Below are 17,870 nucleotides of genomic sequence, written 5' to 3' on the forward strand. Positions count from 1 at the left end.
CTCCAGGGAGACCTTCCAGGCCTAAAGGGGCTCCAGGAGAGCTGGAGAGGGACTGGGGACAAGGGATAGAGGGACAGGACACAGGGAATGGCTCCCACTGCCAGAGGGCAGGGCTGGATGGGATATTGGGAATTAGGAATTGTTCCCTGTGAGGTTGGGCAGGCCCTGGCACAGGGTGCCCAGAGCAGCTGTGGCTGCCCCTGGATCCCTGGCAGTGCCCAAGGCCAGGCTGGGCAGGGTTAGGAGGAATAGTGGAAGGTGTCCCTGCCATGCCATGGCTGGGAATTGATGAACTTTGAGATTCCTTCCAACCCAAACCATTCTGTGATGATCTGACCCCTGAGAGCAGGGCTGCAGTTTGAGTCACAGTTTTCTATTTCCTGCACTGTAGGCCCAGATGGAAAAGTGACTCCACACCTGGTGTGCACAGAGCCAGAGCCTCTCTCCCCAGGCAGCAGTGCCACCTAGCCCCCAGCACAGCCAGCAGGCAGGTGGCAGAGCCCTGCTGGTATTGCAGCTGCTGGGGCCAGGCAGCAGCAGCAGCAGCCCCTGTGCCAGAGAACTGAGCTCTCAGCCCAGGGCAGGGGAGCACAGCCCATCCCACATGTCCTGCAGTGCAGGAGCAAGGCTGCACGAGGCATCTTCTCATCCAGGAATGAATTTATTCCCAAGCATTTACATCTCCAGGGCTCAGCCCAGTGTCTGTGGGATCAGCCCCCAGGGACCCAGCCACTGGCTGCCTTGAGTGTGGCAGAGTGTCCTGGGCTGGGGACAGGGGACAGTGGCTTCAGGGGCCTCTGAGGGTTCACAGTTTGGCTGCTGGGTCACCTGCAAACCTGGCACCTCTGGGGAGTCCCTGGGTCCCTGCCACACACACAAAGGCACCACCTCTGCTCTCCTGGTCAAAAGGTGACCTGCAAGGGACAGACCCTGCAGCTGGGACATTGGAAGGACGTATCCCAAGGTCACAGACATTGGAAGGACGTATCCCAAGGTCACAGAACACCGTGAGAGCAGCAGGAGATCCAAGAGCTCCAGCCTGAAGCTGAGAGGCAGCAGTTGGAGCTGAGGCAGTCCTGTTGTAGCACCAAGAGGTACTGGAGACATCCCACCCTCAGGCAGTGCAGTTCTTCTTACATTCCCCTTCTTACTCCTCCATTTTCCTGAGGACTCTTTATTTTCCAAGATCTTTCTAGATGGTTCCACTCCTGTGCCTTGGGTTACCTTTCTCTTGTTAAGAGAACAGCTCTGCCAAACAGAGCTGGTGGTGTTTCCTGGCTGGTCTCTCTGGCCAGCACCAGCCAAGACCTGCTGGAAGTGCCAGGTCCACAGCATCACTCCCATCTGAGCAAGGCAGCAGCAAATCTCTGTGTCCAGCTGGGATTTCAGGGGACCCTGCTGGACTGGGCTGTTTCTAGCCAGGGGTGACAAAGCACAGGAGGAGTTGCTGCCACCAGCAGATAAATCCCCCACTAAAACAAGGTCTGGCATGTGGCATCTGCCCCTCCTCACTCCTTTTTGCATTTCCCCCATTCCCTGAAGCTCCCCCAGGGCCTGGATGAACACAGACATGGGCACACACATCCCTCAGCTTTCAACGCGAGTCTTGACCCTCCTGCGCTCCTGCTCCAACACCCTCAGTCCTCCTGGGCCGTGCCAGCAGCTCAGGAGCTGTCCTTGCCCCATTTCTCATCCCTGAGATGGGCACTCTGCAGCCACCCAGGGCAGGGGGACCCCAGTCCCCCCTCTGCAGCCAGGGTCCCTCACACGTCCACGACGCAGTCGGGCGCGTGGGTCCGGATGGTGTCCGCGATCATCCTGGCTCCCGAGTGCCCGATGAGGTTCCCCTGCAGGCTGGGGGGAGAGAGAGAGCTCAGCCTGGGGCACGAGGCACAGCAGGATCCTTGGGGGAGACAGCAGGTGCTGCCCAGCTTTGCACCAGCATCTGCTGTCACCCTGAGTTTTTAAGTTTTTCTAAGCCTTCTGATGTTTATGTTCTTGTAATGAACTTTCTCACACATTTTCTGTAAATAACTTATTGGTTTGCATTCTTTTATGGAGGAGGAGAAAATTTGATGGATTGTTGGTTTGTCCAGTGTCATTGGAGAGGTGGCACTGTCACCCTCCAATCCACTGTCACTTTTGGAAATCTATAAATGTTGGAGTCAGAAAAGAAACTTCCCTTGTTCACCTTGAGAACAGCAGTGTGTGCACGTTGTGTTGTTTCATGTCCTCTGGTGACAATCTGGCATCACCTGTGCCCACCCCACTCTGTGCAGGACCCTGCTCAAGGGCACTGTGGGTATGAGAGCCCTGAGGCAGCTAAGGGAGGAGCCGGACACAGCCCTGGGCAGCTGGAGGGGCTGAGCCACTTCTCCCCTGGTTTTGGAGAGGATTTCTCTTTTGAGGTGGTTCTTTGGCCCAGAGGCATCCCTGGAGGGGAGCTGAGGGTCTGGAGCTGTGTGGGCGGTGGTTTCACACTGGCAGGAGCACGGGATGCCCCTGCCCTGTGGGGCAGCCAGGAGTGGGCAGGGCTGGCAGTGAGAAGGTCCCTGCATGGTTCCCATGGTCTCCCCCATCCCTGCCTTTCCCACCCCCTGCTGCCGCCCTTACTTGACATAGGTGAGGCCGTGGTTGCCCTTGAGGGCCGTGGCGATGCAGATGGCTCCGTCCATGCCCAGGGAGTTTTCCTGCAGGCTGCGGGAGGCAGGAGGGTCAGACAGCACCAGCACGTGTGGCCACCGGGAGGGAATGCATGCCCTGGGCCACCTGCTCAGGGTTTGCCCTTCGGAGAGCGCTGCCTTGGCCATCCCCGCGCTGTTCCCGAGGGAATGTCGGGCCGGGCTCTTCTGGGGGTGCGATACTCACTTGAGCCAGCGGAGGCTGCGGTTCACCTTGAGCGCGTTGGCCACGGCCTTGGCCCCCGCCGGGCCCAGGGAGTTCCCCCGCAGGCTGCAAAGAAAGGAGCGGTCAGGAAGGACAGCCCCAGGCTGCAAACAAGGGAGCAGTGAGGAAAGGACAGCCCCAGGCTGCGAACAAGGGAGCAGTGAGAAAGGACAGCCCCAGGCTGCAAACAAGGGAAAGGTGTGGAAAGGACAGCCCCAGGCTGCGAACAAGGGAAAGGTGAGGAAGGACAGCCCCAGGCTGCAAACAAGGGAGCAGTGAGGAAAGGACAGCCCCAGGCTGCAAAGAAAGGAGAGGTGAGGAAGGACAGCCCGACAGCCCGGGGGGACAGACGGGAGGAGAGGGAGAAGTGACCGCACCCAGGGACAGCTCTGGGAGATCACGGAGGGCAGGAGCAGAGCTGAGCCAGGGGCCAGGCTCTCAGACACCCTAGGGACCCGTGGCACAGCCCTGGGCACCACAGAGCCAGCACTTACTCCAGGATCTGCAGGCTCTTGTTGACCATCAAGGCTTCTGCCAGGGCTTGGGCACCGGCCGCGCCAACTGAAGCCACCTGCAGGCTGCAAGGGAACAGGGACCCTTCAGCACCTGTCCTGAGGTGGCCATGGTGTGGTAATGAGGGTAACTGGGCTGTGACACCAGGGCCCTGCTGCAGCCTGGGTACTCACTGGAGATCGGCCAGGGTGGTGTTGACCTTCAGTGCAGCGGAGAGCGCGGCCATCCCCTCGTCTCCGATGGCGTTCTCCTGCAGGCTGTGACAGAGGGGCTGGGTGTGCCCGTGGCCTGGGAACCAGGGCAGGGACAGGGACAGGGCCAGCACAGGGCCCAGCATCCCCAAATGGCTTGGGAGAGCTCCTGGAGCACAAGGCATTGAGAGCATCCCCAGCCAGGGAACACAGCAGATTTACAGGGCCTAAAGGGACTCCAGGAGAGCTGGAGATGGACTTGGGACAAGGGTTTGCAGAGATTCATTCCAAGATGTGGCTGAATGAATATTGTCCCAAAGGGAGAAAGATAAAGACACAGAGAAGCTCCTCACAGCTGGAGGGGGGACCAAAGCTGCTTTCAGCATCTCAGAGCACTTGTGGAAACAACCAGGCACAAGGACAGGGGTTTGCAGCACAAGAGGGAATGGCATCCCACTGCCAGAGGGCAGGGTTAGATGGGATAGTGGGAAGAAAGGTGGGGAGGCTCTGGCACAGGGTGGAGAGCAGCTGTGGCTGCCCCTGGATCCCTGGCAGTGCCCCAGGCCAGGCTGGGCAAGGCTTGGAGCAGCCTGGGACAGTGGAAGGTGTCCCTGCCCATGGCAGGGGTGGCACTGGATGAGCTATCAATGGGACCCAGGACCCATCCACCCGTGTCCCCGCTTACTCGAGGCTGACCAGGCTGCTGTTGGACTGTAGTGCTTGTGCCAGGGCCGTGGCTGTTCTGGCCTGGATGAAGTTCCATTGCAAGCTGCAAACAGGAGAAAACGAGAGGTGAAGCCTTGGGCTGTGAGCGTGCCCTGATCCAGCCAGGCTCCACAGCCATCCAGGGATGTGCAGAACCCCGTGGGCCCATCCAGGATGTCCCAGCAAACTTCCCAGGGGTGCCATGCCCCAGCCTGGAGGGGCTGAGGGCCAGGAGCAGTGTCCCTGGCCATGTGCATGCCAGGGTTTGAGGGCCCAGGGACACTCACTGGAGGGAGGTGAGAGCCTGGTTCTCTCTGATGGCCCAGGCGATGGCCTGGCCCCCGTCGTCGTGCAGCAGGTTGGCCGCCAGGCTGCAGGGACACAGGACTCAGGTCACACAGGAGAAGTTGAGGACAGCTCCAGGGACAGCACGGGGTGGTCTGGGTGCCCTCCTGGGGCCCCCATGGGACTTACTCCAGCTTCCTGAGGGTGCTGTTGCTGCACAGGGCACGGGCGATGGCAGGGCCCCCCTCCCTGCTGATGGAGTTCTCCCTGAGGCTGGGGAGAGACACAGGGCTGGGGAGGGGCAGCCAAGGCAGGGCTGGGGCTGCTGCTCCCCCAGAGCCCCTTCCCCTCCTGCTCTGGGGCTGAGGCCATGGACTGAGCAGAGCAGTTGGTCTGAGACCACCCCCATCAGCTCCTGCAGCTCCATTCCCTGTGTTCCCTGTGGGCACTGGTGGCCCATCAGGGTTTTTGCCAGCCTCCCATCCCTGCTGCCATCCTGTCATTCCAAGATGTGGCTGAATGAATATTGTCCCAAAGGGAGAAAGATGAAGATAGAGAGAAGTTCCTCACAGGTGGAGGAGGGACCAAAGCTGCTTTCAGCACCTCAGAGCTGGAGACAACCAGGCACAAGCCCAGGCTGCTGAGAAGCTCCCAGGTCTCAGCACAGCCTTTGGCCAGGGTGGCTGCAGGGACTGTCACTCACTTGAGGCTGAGGAGTCCCTTGTTGGAGCAGAGAGCTGCTGTCAGCGCCGTCACCCCTGCACTGCTGATGGAGTTGCTCTGGAGACTGAGACAAACAGGGGAGGTGTGAGGATGGGCCAGTCCTGGCATCACAGCTGGGCTGCAGGGCCATGTCTGGAGTGGACAGTGCCCATTTCACCAAGAAAAGGGCATCTCCCAGCCACAGGGAATGGGGCGGCCAAGGCAGAAGGAGCAGCCCTGGGAGCATCCAGGGTGGGATCAGCCATTCCTGCTGGCCAAAGCAGCACCAGCCCCAGCAAGCAGAGGCAACAGGGCTTGCAGCACTTTGGGGCACCCTTGTCCCCACCTGTCTGTCACTGTGGCTGCTGGCTCAGCCAGGCATGAGGCTCCCATGGGTTTGGGATCCTGGTCACAGGGACAGCACCAGGCCACAGCCACTCATCAGCAGGAGCCATCAGCCCTCCTGTCCAGGGGCTGTTCCCATGGGGAGTGAAGGTGGCACCATTCCAGCCTGACTCTGCCAGGCCCCAGCCAATCCTGTCACTTTTGAGAGAGAGGACACCCAAAGCTACTGATTTCCTCCAGGCCAGAATAAAAAGTCATCACTGGGTTTTAGGATTGATTCTGTCAGTGCCCCTTGGTGCAGGCAGGGCCAGCCTGGCTGCTACTGGAGCTGCCACATCGTGTCCAGCCTGCACATCCAGGGAATGTGCAGTGGGACAGACATGGGGAGGGCCTGAGGGCTTCAGGGGCGGCAGATTTTGCTGGAAGGAGGAGGCTGGGCTCTGTTGTCAAGGAGTCCAGGCATGGAGGGGGAACTTACTCCAGGCTTTGCAGGCTGTGGTTCACCCTCAGAGCTTCAGCCAGGGCAATGGAGCCGTTGTCTCCCACCGAGTTGCTTGAGAGTCTGAGACAGAAGAGAGAGCTTGGAGCTGCCAGCCAGGAATTCACCTCCCCCAGGCCCTTCCTGCTGCAGCAACCAGCATGAACTCGCTGCCACCTCATTCCCCACCTACACACACCTCTGTTCTCGGGGCTGGTTTGAGCTGGAATAGCTTTTAACATTTTCTCAGGGCCTGCAGCCCTGCTGCTTCCCTCTGCCAGAGGGGACACAGCTTCTCCTTCCTTCATGTGGCTCCTGCATGCCTGGAGGTGCAGAGAGCATCCCCACAGGGCCGCTCCCAGGGCCCTGCTCTCTTTATCCACAGCAGCCCCGCTGGGCAGAGCCAGCAGTGTCCCTCCTGCCTGGCACATGGGCCTGCCCCTTTCCTGCCCTTCCTGCCCACAGCTCCCAGGGGATGTGGCCCTGGCAGTGCCATCCCTGCCCCTCATGCCCTGCTCACATCAGCTCCCTCAGGCTGCGGTTCTGCTTCAGCGCCTCGGCCACGTTCCGGGCGCCCTGGGCTCCCAGGGCGTTCTTCTGCAGGCTGCAAAGGCAGGGAGGCACCTGAGAATGGCACAGCCACATCCCCATGGGTGGCAGCCACCCTGCTGGGGGGCTGGAGGGGGGGACACCCCGTCTGGGTCACTCACTGCAGGGTCAGCAGCCGCTGGTTGGTCAGCAGAGCCTCGGCCAGGAAGGCGGCGCCGTCCTCCTTGATGGAGTTGTGCTGGAGGCTGTGGGACACAGCAGTGAGGCCAGGCATGGGTGCTCCCACAGCAGAGCCAGGTGCTGTGGCCACCTGCTCTGGGGTTTGCTTGCCCTTGTCCCTGGCTTGAGAAAGGGGTCTGGCCCCCGAGCATTCCTGACCAGGAGTCTCCTTCCCTCCTCTCCCATGGGATTTTCCTTCTTCCACCAAACAGCACCTGGGAGCTCCCATGCACAGAAAGGACCTCGACCTGGACTGCAGCCCCAACCCCTCCCTTCACTGCCCCAAGAGGCAGGAGAATCCCAAATTTCTGGCCCAGGGCTGCCCCAGTCCCTGAGGCTGTGCCAGCTGCACTCGTGTTTGCCCAGGCTGTCCCCATGTGCTGCCCTTGGAGCTTGGGAAAACCCCAGGGGGACAGAAGAGGCCTGGAAGGGGGCCTGCCCTGGGGATCTGCTCAGGAGATGCTCCACAGGTTGAGACTTACTTCAGGGAGAGCAGGATTTGGTTTTTTTTCAGGGCATCAGCCAAGGCTTTGGCTCCGCTGGGGCCGATGGAGTTGCTCCGCAGGCTGGGGCGGGACAGCAGAAAAGCCAAGGTTAGCAAAGCTAGACTGGCACAGGTTCAGTTTAAGCCAGATGCCTCCACATGGCACTGCTGGGGTGGCACATCAAGCCAGCAGCTCGTGGTGGTGGCTTTAGGGGCTGGAGACCCTCCCCAGCTCAGTGAGGCTGGGTGGGATCCAGCCCAGCCATGGGCAGGGAATGGTTCCCACTGGGAATGGGGCACCACAGGAGCTGGGCAGGGGGACACTTACTCCAGCACCATCAGGCTCCTGTTCACCAGCAGTGACCTGGCCAGAGCTTTGGCTCCCTTGTTGCTGATCTGATTTTCTGCCAAGCTGCCCAGAAAAAGGAAAATTGGGTGTTTTTCCAGAGGAGAAAGAGACTGGCACAGAGCCTGGCATGTCCCAGCCTGCAGCTGGGATGGGTGAGCAGGGAAGAGCCATGGGGAGCATTTGGTACAACCAAAGTGATGGATGTTCTCCAGGGGTGGACACCAGGCAGGGACTGCAAGGACACCATTTCTGGACATAAAATTCATTTGTGTCCCGTGAAGGAGCATGGGGGACTCTGTGCAGCCTTGAGGAAGAGGAGGAGGTGGGGAAAGTGGGAGCCCATCTGTCTGGGATGAGGCACCTCCCTGCACAGGGGTCAGGAGCCTGTCCCCTCCCTGCAGCAGGTGCTCCATGCAGAGCCTCGAGTGTCCAGGGATCTGCTGTGACCTTGGGAAGTGGTTTGTTAGGATAACCCACGGATTTACTGGCTTTTTAGGAACAGTGAGGAGGCAGCAGTTCCAGGAAGACTGGGCAGGACAGCCTTGGGGTAAGGTCACTGTGCCTGGGTTCAGGGGATCACGTGGGGCTGTCCTTGTCATTGGGCACCCTGGGGATCCAGGGGCAGACACATTCCTGGGGGACCCTCACCCTGGTTTTGCGGTGCCCCCAGCTCCACGCTGCATCCCCAGGACATCCCAGGATGTCCTGGCCAGGTCCTACCTGAGCCTCTGGATCTGGCAGTCCTTCCCACTCAGCACACTGCCCAGCAGCTCCATCACATCGTCCTTAAACTGGTTATTGTCCAGCCTGCAGGACACACAAGGAAAGAGCCAGAGCAAGGGTTTGGAGAACAAAGAGAAGAAAGGATGATCCTCCCATGACATCTGCCTGTCCCAGGTGGAGAAGCTCAAGGACAGAAGCGGAATTGACCCAGTGCCACCCCCAGGGCAGCTCTCTGCAGGTGGACAACATTTGGTGGACCCAAGTCTCCAATGAAACCTGGGATTGTGAGTCACAGGGCATAGAGAACTCATTGCAGCCTCCAATACTTAGAGGAGACTTACAACAGGGAACAGGTTTAAACTAAAAGAGGAGAGATTTGGATTAGAATTTAGGATTAAATTGTTCCCTGTGAAGGTGGGGAGGCCCTGGCACAGGGCCCCTGGATCCCTGGAAGTGTCCAGGGTCCCTGTCCAAGGCCAGGCTGGACAGGGCTTGGAGCAGCCTGGGACAGTGGAAGGTGTCCCTGCCCATGGAACTGACGGGCTTTAAGTTCCCTTCCAACCCAACCCAATCCGTGACTCCACAGTCACAGCCTGGCGTCTCTCCTCACTCTGCTCCTCCCAGTGCAATCCCAGCAGGACTCACCTGAGGCTGTGGCAGAAGAGGAGCTGGGAGAGCAGCCTCTTACACACATTGTAGGTGAGGCAGTTGGAGAGGTTCGTCTCCTCCAGGCAGACGTCAGACACCTGCAGGAGATAAGCCAGGGCAGAGCAGTTGGTGGGGGTGAGCATGCCGGCCAAGGTGCCGCTCCTCATGGCCTCCTCCACGGCCTGGGCGGTGTCGGTGTGCTGCAGCTCGTGCAGGCAGCGCATGGCGTTGACGGCGCGCCAGGACACGGCGTGCTCGGCCTGCAGGCAGCCCTGCAGAGCATCCACGGCCTGGCTGTGCCACCCGCCGTGCTCGTCCTTCAGCAGCAGCCACCCCGAGAGCAGCCGGTTCACCGGCGGGGACAGCAGCCCCGAGAGGAAGCGCATGAAGATGTCCAGCTGTCCGTCCTCGGCCTGCAGCGCCCTCTGCACGGCGCTCCTGAAGTGGCTGAGGAAGCCCAGCTTGGGCCAGGACACGCCGCTCTCCACAAAGAGGTCGAAGATGGCCCGCTTGGCCGCCGTGTAGTAATAGAGAGCTGCCAGGAACTCCTGGATGGTCAAGTGGGAGAAGTAGTAGGCTGTGGAGGCCGGCATGTCCTCCTTGAGCAGGAGGCGGGTGGAGAGGCAGCTGTGCAGCAGGGAGAGGTCGATGCCGTAGGCCTTCATGTCCTGCTCGTAGAACACGTGCTTCCTCCGCAGCAGCCCGTAGAAGGCCAGCCTGCCCAGGCTGCCCACCAGCTTCTTGCTGGTGTTCACAGCCTGCTCGATCTTGAGGGCTTCTCTCGGCTTTTCCAGCCAGTCACCACTCAGAGCCATTTTAAAATAATAGGAGTAGATTTCTGACAGGGTCCTGGGGACCACGGTCGCTTCTTGGGATTGATCGTTGCTGTGTTTGAGGAAATAAGCGATTGAGGAGGCAGAAATCTTGCAAAAACCAGGAATGGTGCACAGGACTTGGAGTGACCTGTTAGCCCTGATGTGCTGCAGGACTTGGCTGGACAGATCTCTGTTGTCCAGGAACATCTGCTCCAAGAAGTCCTTCATCTCTGCAGCCCCAAGCCCTCGGATTTCCGTCATGCGGTCCACCAGCCCGCTGGGGATCTGCCCGGCCGCCGCCGGCCGCGACGTGACCCACACGGAGGCCTCCTGCAGCAGGTTCCCCCTTATGATGTTGGTGATCAGGTTGTCCACTTGGATCTCCTTCTTGGGATCGGTGCAAACCACTGCGTTGGAAAAATCCAAGGGGGTCTTGAACTCATCCAGGCCGTCGAGGATGAGCAGGGTGCGGGCGGCCCCGGCCGGGACAGAGCCGGGCGCAGTGGTGTGGGGGCAGGCCAAGCACAGCAGGCACTCAGCAGAGAGCTTCTCGTGCGTGTTGAGCTCCTTAAAGGTGAGGGGCAGCACGAGCAGGATGTCCCTGCTGATCTCCCCCTTTGCCCAGCTGCACACAAACAGCTTCACCAGAGTGCTCTTGCCAATCCCGGCCACGCCGACGGTGACGGAGATCCGAGGGGGGATGCTGACCTTGGAGAGAGGCAGGAACAGCTTCTCCAGGGGGATGCTCTTGGATGTGCTTGGCAGGCCCTTGGTGGTCTCCACCTGCAGGATGTCGTGCTCCTTCTGCTGGAGGTCGGTCAGGCCTTCCACCAGCAGCAAGTTGGTGAGGCGCTGCAGGGCTCCTGTCTCCAGGCCATTCCCACAGGAGCTCTGGAGGCTCTCCAGGTGCTTCTGCACCATGGGTTCTGCACAGAGGAATGAAACAGGGGTGAGGAGGAAGAGGAGGAAGCATAAAGGCAAATGACAGAAGCTGCTTCATTTTCTGCCATGCCCATGCAGAGGGAAACCTCACGGAGCCCTGACATGCTGGTGGGAAGGATGGCAGAGCTCAGAGGGCACCAACAGGCCTAAAGAGCCCTGGTCAGCCTCACAGTCAGTCCAGGAGCCCATTTAAGCTCAGCCCTGGCCTTCAGCCTCAGCTAACACTGTGTTGTAGGAGCTAGATCTTGGACCTCATTGCTTGCCCTTGCCTGGTGGCCCCTGGGCTGTGTCTGAACCTGGCTGCCCTTGCTGGGCCTGATCCTGACCTCTCGATTGAGTTCCCACCTTGACTTCATCCCTGCCTCGTTGCCATGGACTCTCTGATGAACTGGACTCTTGGAGGAACCTGGTGGCCACCTCTGGCCCTGTCCTGCTCACCTGGCTCAGATATCACAGTGAAATTAAACCCCCCAGTAAAGGCTGGACAGGCAGGGGATGATGCTGTGAGAGATTCAGGGCTGAGGTTGGAGCCTTCCAGCCAGGAGGGAAACCAGGGAACGCTCTCCTGGCAAGGGCTGCAGAGAGAGCCCAAAGCTGGGGCAGCCACCAGTGCATGGGGTCAGGGTCAGCCATCCTTTCCTGTTCCCAGCCTGGAGCTGGGACTGGCTGGTGTGACCTGGACATTGAGGACATGAAAAACTCCTCAGAGGTGTGCAGAGGGCAGTGAGGGGCCCGCAGGAAGGTCCCTCAGACCTGGCAGAGAGCCCTTGTCACCCCTGGCTGTGTCCTTGCCCAGCAGAGCCCCCGGGATGGCACCATCACTGTCACAGGGGGTGCCAGAGCTGCCAGCACCCCCAGCTCTGTGCACCCCCAGCTCTGTGCACCCCCAGGGAGCTGCTGCCAGCACCAGGCCACGGGTGCAGCCCCCCCGGCTGGGGTGCCCACCATGGACAGCGATGAGCGGGTGGAGCTGCGGGTCCCCATGGGGCTCTGCGGGCACTGCGAGGTGTGGCTGTCCCTGCCAGCCAGGACAGCCCCCACAGCCCTCACCTGCTCGGGCAGGTGCTCCTGGGCAGCCTCCTGGACCCTCAGCAGCTCCAGCCTGAGCAGGTGGGGGACGATGTCCTGCAGGAACCGTGGGGAGATGCAGCTCACCAGCTGCCTGCTGTACTGCTTGATCCAGGCCCCTGTGGGACAGGACAGAGGGACAGGTGGGTGCTGGGGCAGCCCTGGGAATGTGGGTGACAGGAAAGGCAGCAGGGCAGAATTGCCTCTGACTCTGCAAGGACACAGCCAGGGGTGACAAGGGCTCTCTGCCAGGTCTGAGGGACCTTCCTGCGGGCCCCTCACTGCCCTCTGCACACCTCTGAGGAGTTTTTCATGTCCTCAAGGTCCAGGTCACACCAGCCAGTCCCATCTCCAGGCTGGGAACAGGAAAAGATGGCTGACCCTGACCCCATGCACTGGTGGCTGCCCCAGCTTTGGGCTCTCTCTGCAGCCCTTGCCAGGAGAGCGTTCCCTGGTTTCCCTCCTGGCTGGAAGGCTCCAACCTCAGCCCTGAATCTCTCACAGCATCATCCCCTGCCTGTCCAGCCTTTACTGGGGGGTTTAATTTCACTGTGATATCTGAGCCAGGTGAGCAGGACAGGGCCAGAGGTGGCCACCAGGTTCCTCCAAGAGTCCAGTTCATCAGAGAGTCCATGGCAACGAGGCAGGGATGAAGTCAAGGTGGGAACTCAATCGAGAGGTCAGGATCAGGCCCAGCTGGAGCCCCCCAGAGTGCCCTGCCCAACCCCTCCTTGTGATGATGCCATCCCAAAGCCCTGGCAGGAGGCTTTGTTAGGAGCTGCTGGGTGAGGGCAGCAGCTCCTGAAACTGGAGCCAAAGAGCCTGAAGAGCATAATCATGAAGTGGTGTTTCCTCCTGGGATCCAAACCCATGCACAGAAAAACGTCTGAGCAAGATCATTTCTCTCCAACACAGCTGTTCCTCAGTGCCAGTGCAGCACTGCCTTGGATCTGCCCACACCCTGGTGCCCCCCTCAGCCATTTCTGAGCCCAGCACTCCCCCAGGGTGACAGATCTGCCCAAGCACCACTCACCTTCCATCAGAGGCCTCCTGTGACATGGGTGTTCCCTGGGCGAGGAGCGCTGTGGTGGCAGCAGTGTCCCATGGGCCACCCCGTGTGCCCCTGGCAGCTCACAGCCCCACCCAGGGCTCCTCAGCCCCTGTCCATGGCCCTGGCGGAGGAAGAGGAGAAGATCAGGAGCAGTGTGGGAGGGAGCCTGCTCTGAGCTGGCTGTGGGTGAGCCAGGGGTTCCCTCATCAGCTTTTGGCTGGCACTGGGTCCCCTTCAGTGGCAGGGGCACAGCTGGGCCCAGACCTCCAGTGCCACACACGTGGTGCCTTCACCACCAGCACTTACAGCACCACCTTCTTCAAGCACAGAGGGGCAGGAACTGCCCTGGCAGTGCCCCTGTGCCCTCTGTGGGTCACCTGAGTGTCACCACTGCCACCAGGGCTGGGAGCTGCTTGCACCTTCTCCTCTGTCTTGTGAAGGAAGTTGTGGGGCAGTGATGAAGGGCCTGCTTTGGTTTCAAACCCACCTTGGCCCCATCCAGAGCCTCTGTCAGGGTTTGCTGAGCGGGGCCAGCACCACATCCTGTGCAGAGCTCTGAGGATGCTCTGAATCATCAGCAGAGAAGGAGCAGCTACTGCTCCCTCCCCCTCAGCTGCTGCCACTCCACGCTCAGGGGTTGGTAGTTATTTTTAAGAGGTGTATCTGCTCAGAGCCCTGTTGCTCTTCAAGCAGAGGCAGAGAAGGACAATCTCCATGCCTGAGATGCTCCCAGCTCCAGCTGTGCTGGAGGCACTGTGCTGTGGCCTCACCTCCAGGCTCCGGCCATGGCCAGGTGGGAGCTCCTGAGCCCCAGGGGATGTCTGATCACAGGAGCAATGCACACACAGTGTCTCAAGGCCTGAGTCTGGCATCTTTCCTCCCCTCCATGTGCCCTGCAGGGTGTTCTGGATCCATGTGAACACCTCCCTGCTGGTCAGAGGCTCTGCAATGGGGTCTCTCCCCACAGACAGCCTTGCCTTTGCCAAGCCCACCCCTGAGGGGGACGTGGGCACTGCGGGGGCTCTGATGCAGCCACACCAACAGGTAACACTCCTACCTTGGTCAAAACTCTCGGGACAAAGCACAGATGCAGCTGGACCAGCCAAACCTGGCAGGGTTTCTGGTCCATGGTGCAAGGCCAAGGTGCTTGGAACTTCTCCTGTTCCTGCTCCCTCCCAGGGGTCCGTGTGGGGTTTGTGTCTCCCACCAGAAGCACAAGACTGCAGGAGGGACCTGGCAGTGTCCCCAGGGCTGGGTCCCTCACACACCTGGGTCTTCCCCAGAGACAAGGGGCATGTCCCACAGAGAGGGGGAAGTGGCAGAAGGTGACAAAGCACCAGCCCCGTCCCACCTGCCCAGGTGGCTCCTGAGGAGCCCCTGCAGGGCTGGGAGGTGCTGCTGGAGCAGGGGCTGAGCCCACTGCCCTTCCCTTCAGGATGGAAGCCTGGCTGAGCCCCTGTGCCAGTGGTGCCAGAGCTCCAGGAGCCCGGGCAGGGGTGGTGATCCCACAGATCCCAAAGCCCTTTCCTCCACACTGGGAGCTGCAGCAGCTCTTACTCATCACCCCCAGGCAGTGGCCTGGTCAATGAAGCCGCCATCAATTAAAGGAGCTCAGTGAGCAATTCACAGCTAAATGTTCACCCTTTGATGTGCTCTCATCTCTAACTGGCCTGGAAGGTTCAATTGAGCCTTTGCAGTCCCAGGGTGTGTCTCTGGTCCTTGCTGCACTGCCAGGATGGAAGGGGCTCCTGCTGCAGGTGCTCCCTGCGGGGATGGAAGGGGTTTTGCTGCAGGTGCTCCCTGCGGGGATGGAAGGGGTTTTGCTGCAGGTGATCCCTGCAGGGATGGAAGGGGTTTTGCTGTAGGTGTTCCCTGCAGGGATGGAAGGGGCTCCTGCTGCAGGTGCTCCCTGCGGGGATGGAAGGGGTTTTGCTGTAGGTGTTCCCTGCAGACCTGCCTCTGAAACGGGGCCCTTTGGTGGGGGAAACCGGCTCCAACACCAGAGAGGGTTTGATTGTCCTCTGCTGCTCCTTCACAAAGCAGCAGCTCGTGCAGAGGCACCTCAGCAGGAGAATAAAGCAGCAGAAGGATAATGCAGGGAGGGCTGTGAGTTTTTTTCTGGTTCCAGGAGCTCCAGGGGCAGCTCTAGGAGTCCAGGGGGCTGCTGGAGGCTGTCCTGGGGCTGGGGAGTTCCCAGCTCTCACAGGAGCTGTCTGAAGGGTAAGAGCTGGCCAAAGCCAAGCTCCATGACCCCTACAGACACCCAGGTGTGTCCAGGATGGGACCCAGCTCATTCCAGGGCTGCCATGAGCCCTGCCTGAGGTGTCCATCCTGCACATCCCAGCTTTGCCCAGCCAGGATCCAGCAGGGACAATGTCCCACTGGCAGCCAGAGGAGCAGGGAGGCAGCTTTGCCAGTGTCCTCAGGGAAATGGGAATAAGGGGCAGGAGGGTGGGAGGCTGCCCAGCCAAACTGTGAATGGCACCTGCAAGCCCCAGGGAGGGAAAAGGGGATTTTCTTGGCAAAAATTTGGCGTTAACACTTTGGATTTTTGCTTAGTGCGGTCCAAAGGTCCAGCCCAGGAGAAAATCCTTTCCTCTAAGGATGTTCAGACAACACTGAGGTGTTCATCCAGCTGGAAGCAGCATCCCCACATCCCACCTGAATGTCCCTGCCAAAACCCATCGGTGCTGGGAGCCACAAGGGCTGTGCTGGCAGGTCCCCACCATCACAGCTGCTGTGCTTTCACTGTGTCTGTTCCAGGATTCCTGACTCCAAGCCCACAGAACACAGGCCTGGATGTAGCTCCTGCTCATCTCTGCCTCTAATTATGTGCAGCCTCTAATTATGCACGTGCAGTGTCACCCCTGGCAGTCCAACACCACCAGAGCAGTGTCCAGAGAATCTGGGATGGAGGGACAGCCCTGAGGTAGCCACAGCAGGGAGCATTTACTGCCTCCAGACCTTCCTGCTGCCCCAGACAGACCCACCCACCCCGCTGTGCCTCAGGAACCTGCTGAGCCCCAGGCCAGGAGCTGTCCCAGCAGCACCAGGACTGCATCAGGGCACGCCCAGCAGCTGGAATCTGTGTGTGTCCCCTGCAGGGCTCCTGGGCAGATTCAGCAGCGTGGAGGGAGGGACGGAGGGGGTGGCTGGCACCTCCAGTGGGATTTCCCAGGTCCCAGCAGAGCCCTGGGGACCCGACCTGCTGCCAGGGCTGGGCTGAGGTTACACAGGCACCAAAGGGCTGGGCAAGAGCTCCTGCATGGCTGCAGGCACTCACAGATGGAAAACATGGAAAAATGATCTACAGCATTTAGATAAGGTGAAAAGCTTCTTACATGACCTTTGCATGGTCCCACAGCACCTGCAGGAGATGGGAGGTGCCAGCCCAGCTCACTCCATGCCCCAAACACACCAAAACCTCAGCCTGGCCATCTCCATGTCCGTGTGCCACCATGGGAATGAAAACATTTCCCAGGCCAGCAGCTCCAGCTGTTCCCTGAGCTGAGCAAATCCCGAAGCCAGGATGCAGGCTGCCACCTTTTGGCAGAATGGAAGAGACTTAACATCGTTAATTTCTGCTAATTAAACGAGGCAATAAAATACCTTCTGCATTATTACTCAGTTATTAGGCTTGCAGACTGGCAAGTAACTCAGTTATCTAAGTTTACATATGACTTAAAATTTTTGGTCTGCGTTTAATACCAGCAAAATTGATTGCCAAATTAAATGTGTTTTATGTCAAATTTAATCTCTTCCAGGTTTGAGTTTTGGTTTTTTGTTTCCTTGAGCCCCAACCCCTATAACAGGTCCCAGACACAGAAGGGGTTAAATACAAGGTGAGGGAACATGAGGGCCCCTGGGCTGGATGCCAGCAGTGCCAATCCCAAATCTCACCAGAAAAAAAGGAAAAATCGATCTAGGGGTGATTCCAAACAGCTAAAACTGAAGCTAATTTTGGAGAGGAGGTCCCTTGCAGGGCACTGCTGCACCTCACAAGCTGCAGAGTGAAGGCTGATGCATTTCCTCAGCTGGCCATGGCCTGAGGATGCTTCACCACAGCTGAGCAAGCAGCTGATTGAACAGCAGATGCTCCCAGCAAGCAGCTCCTGCCCTTCCCACCAACGGGATCTCAGGATATCAGCAGGAAAACTGGGCAGGGGCTGCTGCCAGCCCGTCCCTGTGCCACCCACAGCCCCAGGGATGCTGACAGATGTGGTACCCACCCAGCCTTCCTGGGCTTGCAGAGCACCCCAAAGAGCAGCTGCAAGTTCTCCAGGAAGAATTTTTTGTGCAACATGAACCCCGCGGGTGGGAGGCATCCCCTGGCTCCCAATGGGGCCTGTCTAGCTTTGGATAACTCTTCCATGTGGTGGCCAAACCCTGAGTGAGGGTGACAGCAGCCAGCCTGTCCCCAGCAGTCCCACATTTATGGCTACACAGTGCCCATAAGTGCCTAAATAACCCCAGGATGGAGCCTGATGCCCTGAGGCAGCCCAGGGTGCTCGGTGCCCACCTGGGTGCAGGGCTGAGCTCCAGCCCCCACCCTGCTCCTGGGACACCCCAGGGCCCTGCCCCACTCTCTGGTGCAGTTTTGCAGCGTGCCACAGGTGAGTGTGTCACTAATCTCTTCCTTTTCTATTGGAGGTACATCTTGGGGTTTATTTTGGATTATTTTGAGGTGAATTAGTTCAGCAGATGACATTAAGGGGGGAAAGCTGCTGCACAAGGCTCTGGGCAGGCAGGACAGCCTGGCTGAGGCTCCTTTGTGCCCAGAGCAGGCAAGGGGACAGGATTTGTGACATGTGCCAGGCGCCCTGTGGGGTGCCACGCTCATCTCCATCACTCTGGGCTCCACCCCCTCCTGCCAGCCTGATGGCCGTGCTGTGCCGTGCCATGCTGTGCCATGCTGTG

General features: G+C 59.5%; 1 protein-coding gene across 1 annotated transcript; it reads right to left on the reverse strand.

The window, feature by feature from the left end:
- Positions 1-642: 642 nt before the first annotated feature.
- Positions 643-12,961, reverse strand: NLRC3 (NLR family CARD domain containing 3). Its single transcript, XM_066560898.1, has 18 exons — positions 12,936-12,961; positions 11,885-12,021; positions 9,075-10,818; positions 8,427-8,513; positions 7,686-7,769; positions 7,356-7,439; positions 6,816-6,899; positions 6,626-6,709; positions 6,106-6,189; positions 5,284-5,367; positions 4,770-4,853; positions 4,583-4,666; positions 4,276-4,359; positions 3,573-3,656; positions 3,381-3,464; positions 2,869-2,952; positions 2,614-2,697; positions 643-1,854 (listed from the first exon to the last, which is right to left on the reverse strand). The coding sequence occupies exons 1-18, from the start codon at positions 12,959-12,961 to the stop codon at positions 1,764-1,766; spliced, it is 3,177 nt and encodes a 1,058-aa protein (XP_066416995.1). The 3' UTR covers positions 643-1,763.
- Between the last annotated feature and the right edge of the window lie 4,909 nt (positions 12,962-17,870).

The sequence above is a fragment of the Molothrus aeneus genome, chromosome 16 (assembly GCF_037042795.1).
Source record: "Molothrus aeneus isolate 106 chromosome 16, BPBGC_Maene_1.0, whole genome shotgun sequence".
In the NCBI taxonomy this organism is placed as follows: Eukaryota; Metazoa; Chordata; class Aves; order Passeriformes; family Icteridae; genus Molothrus; species Molothrus aeneus.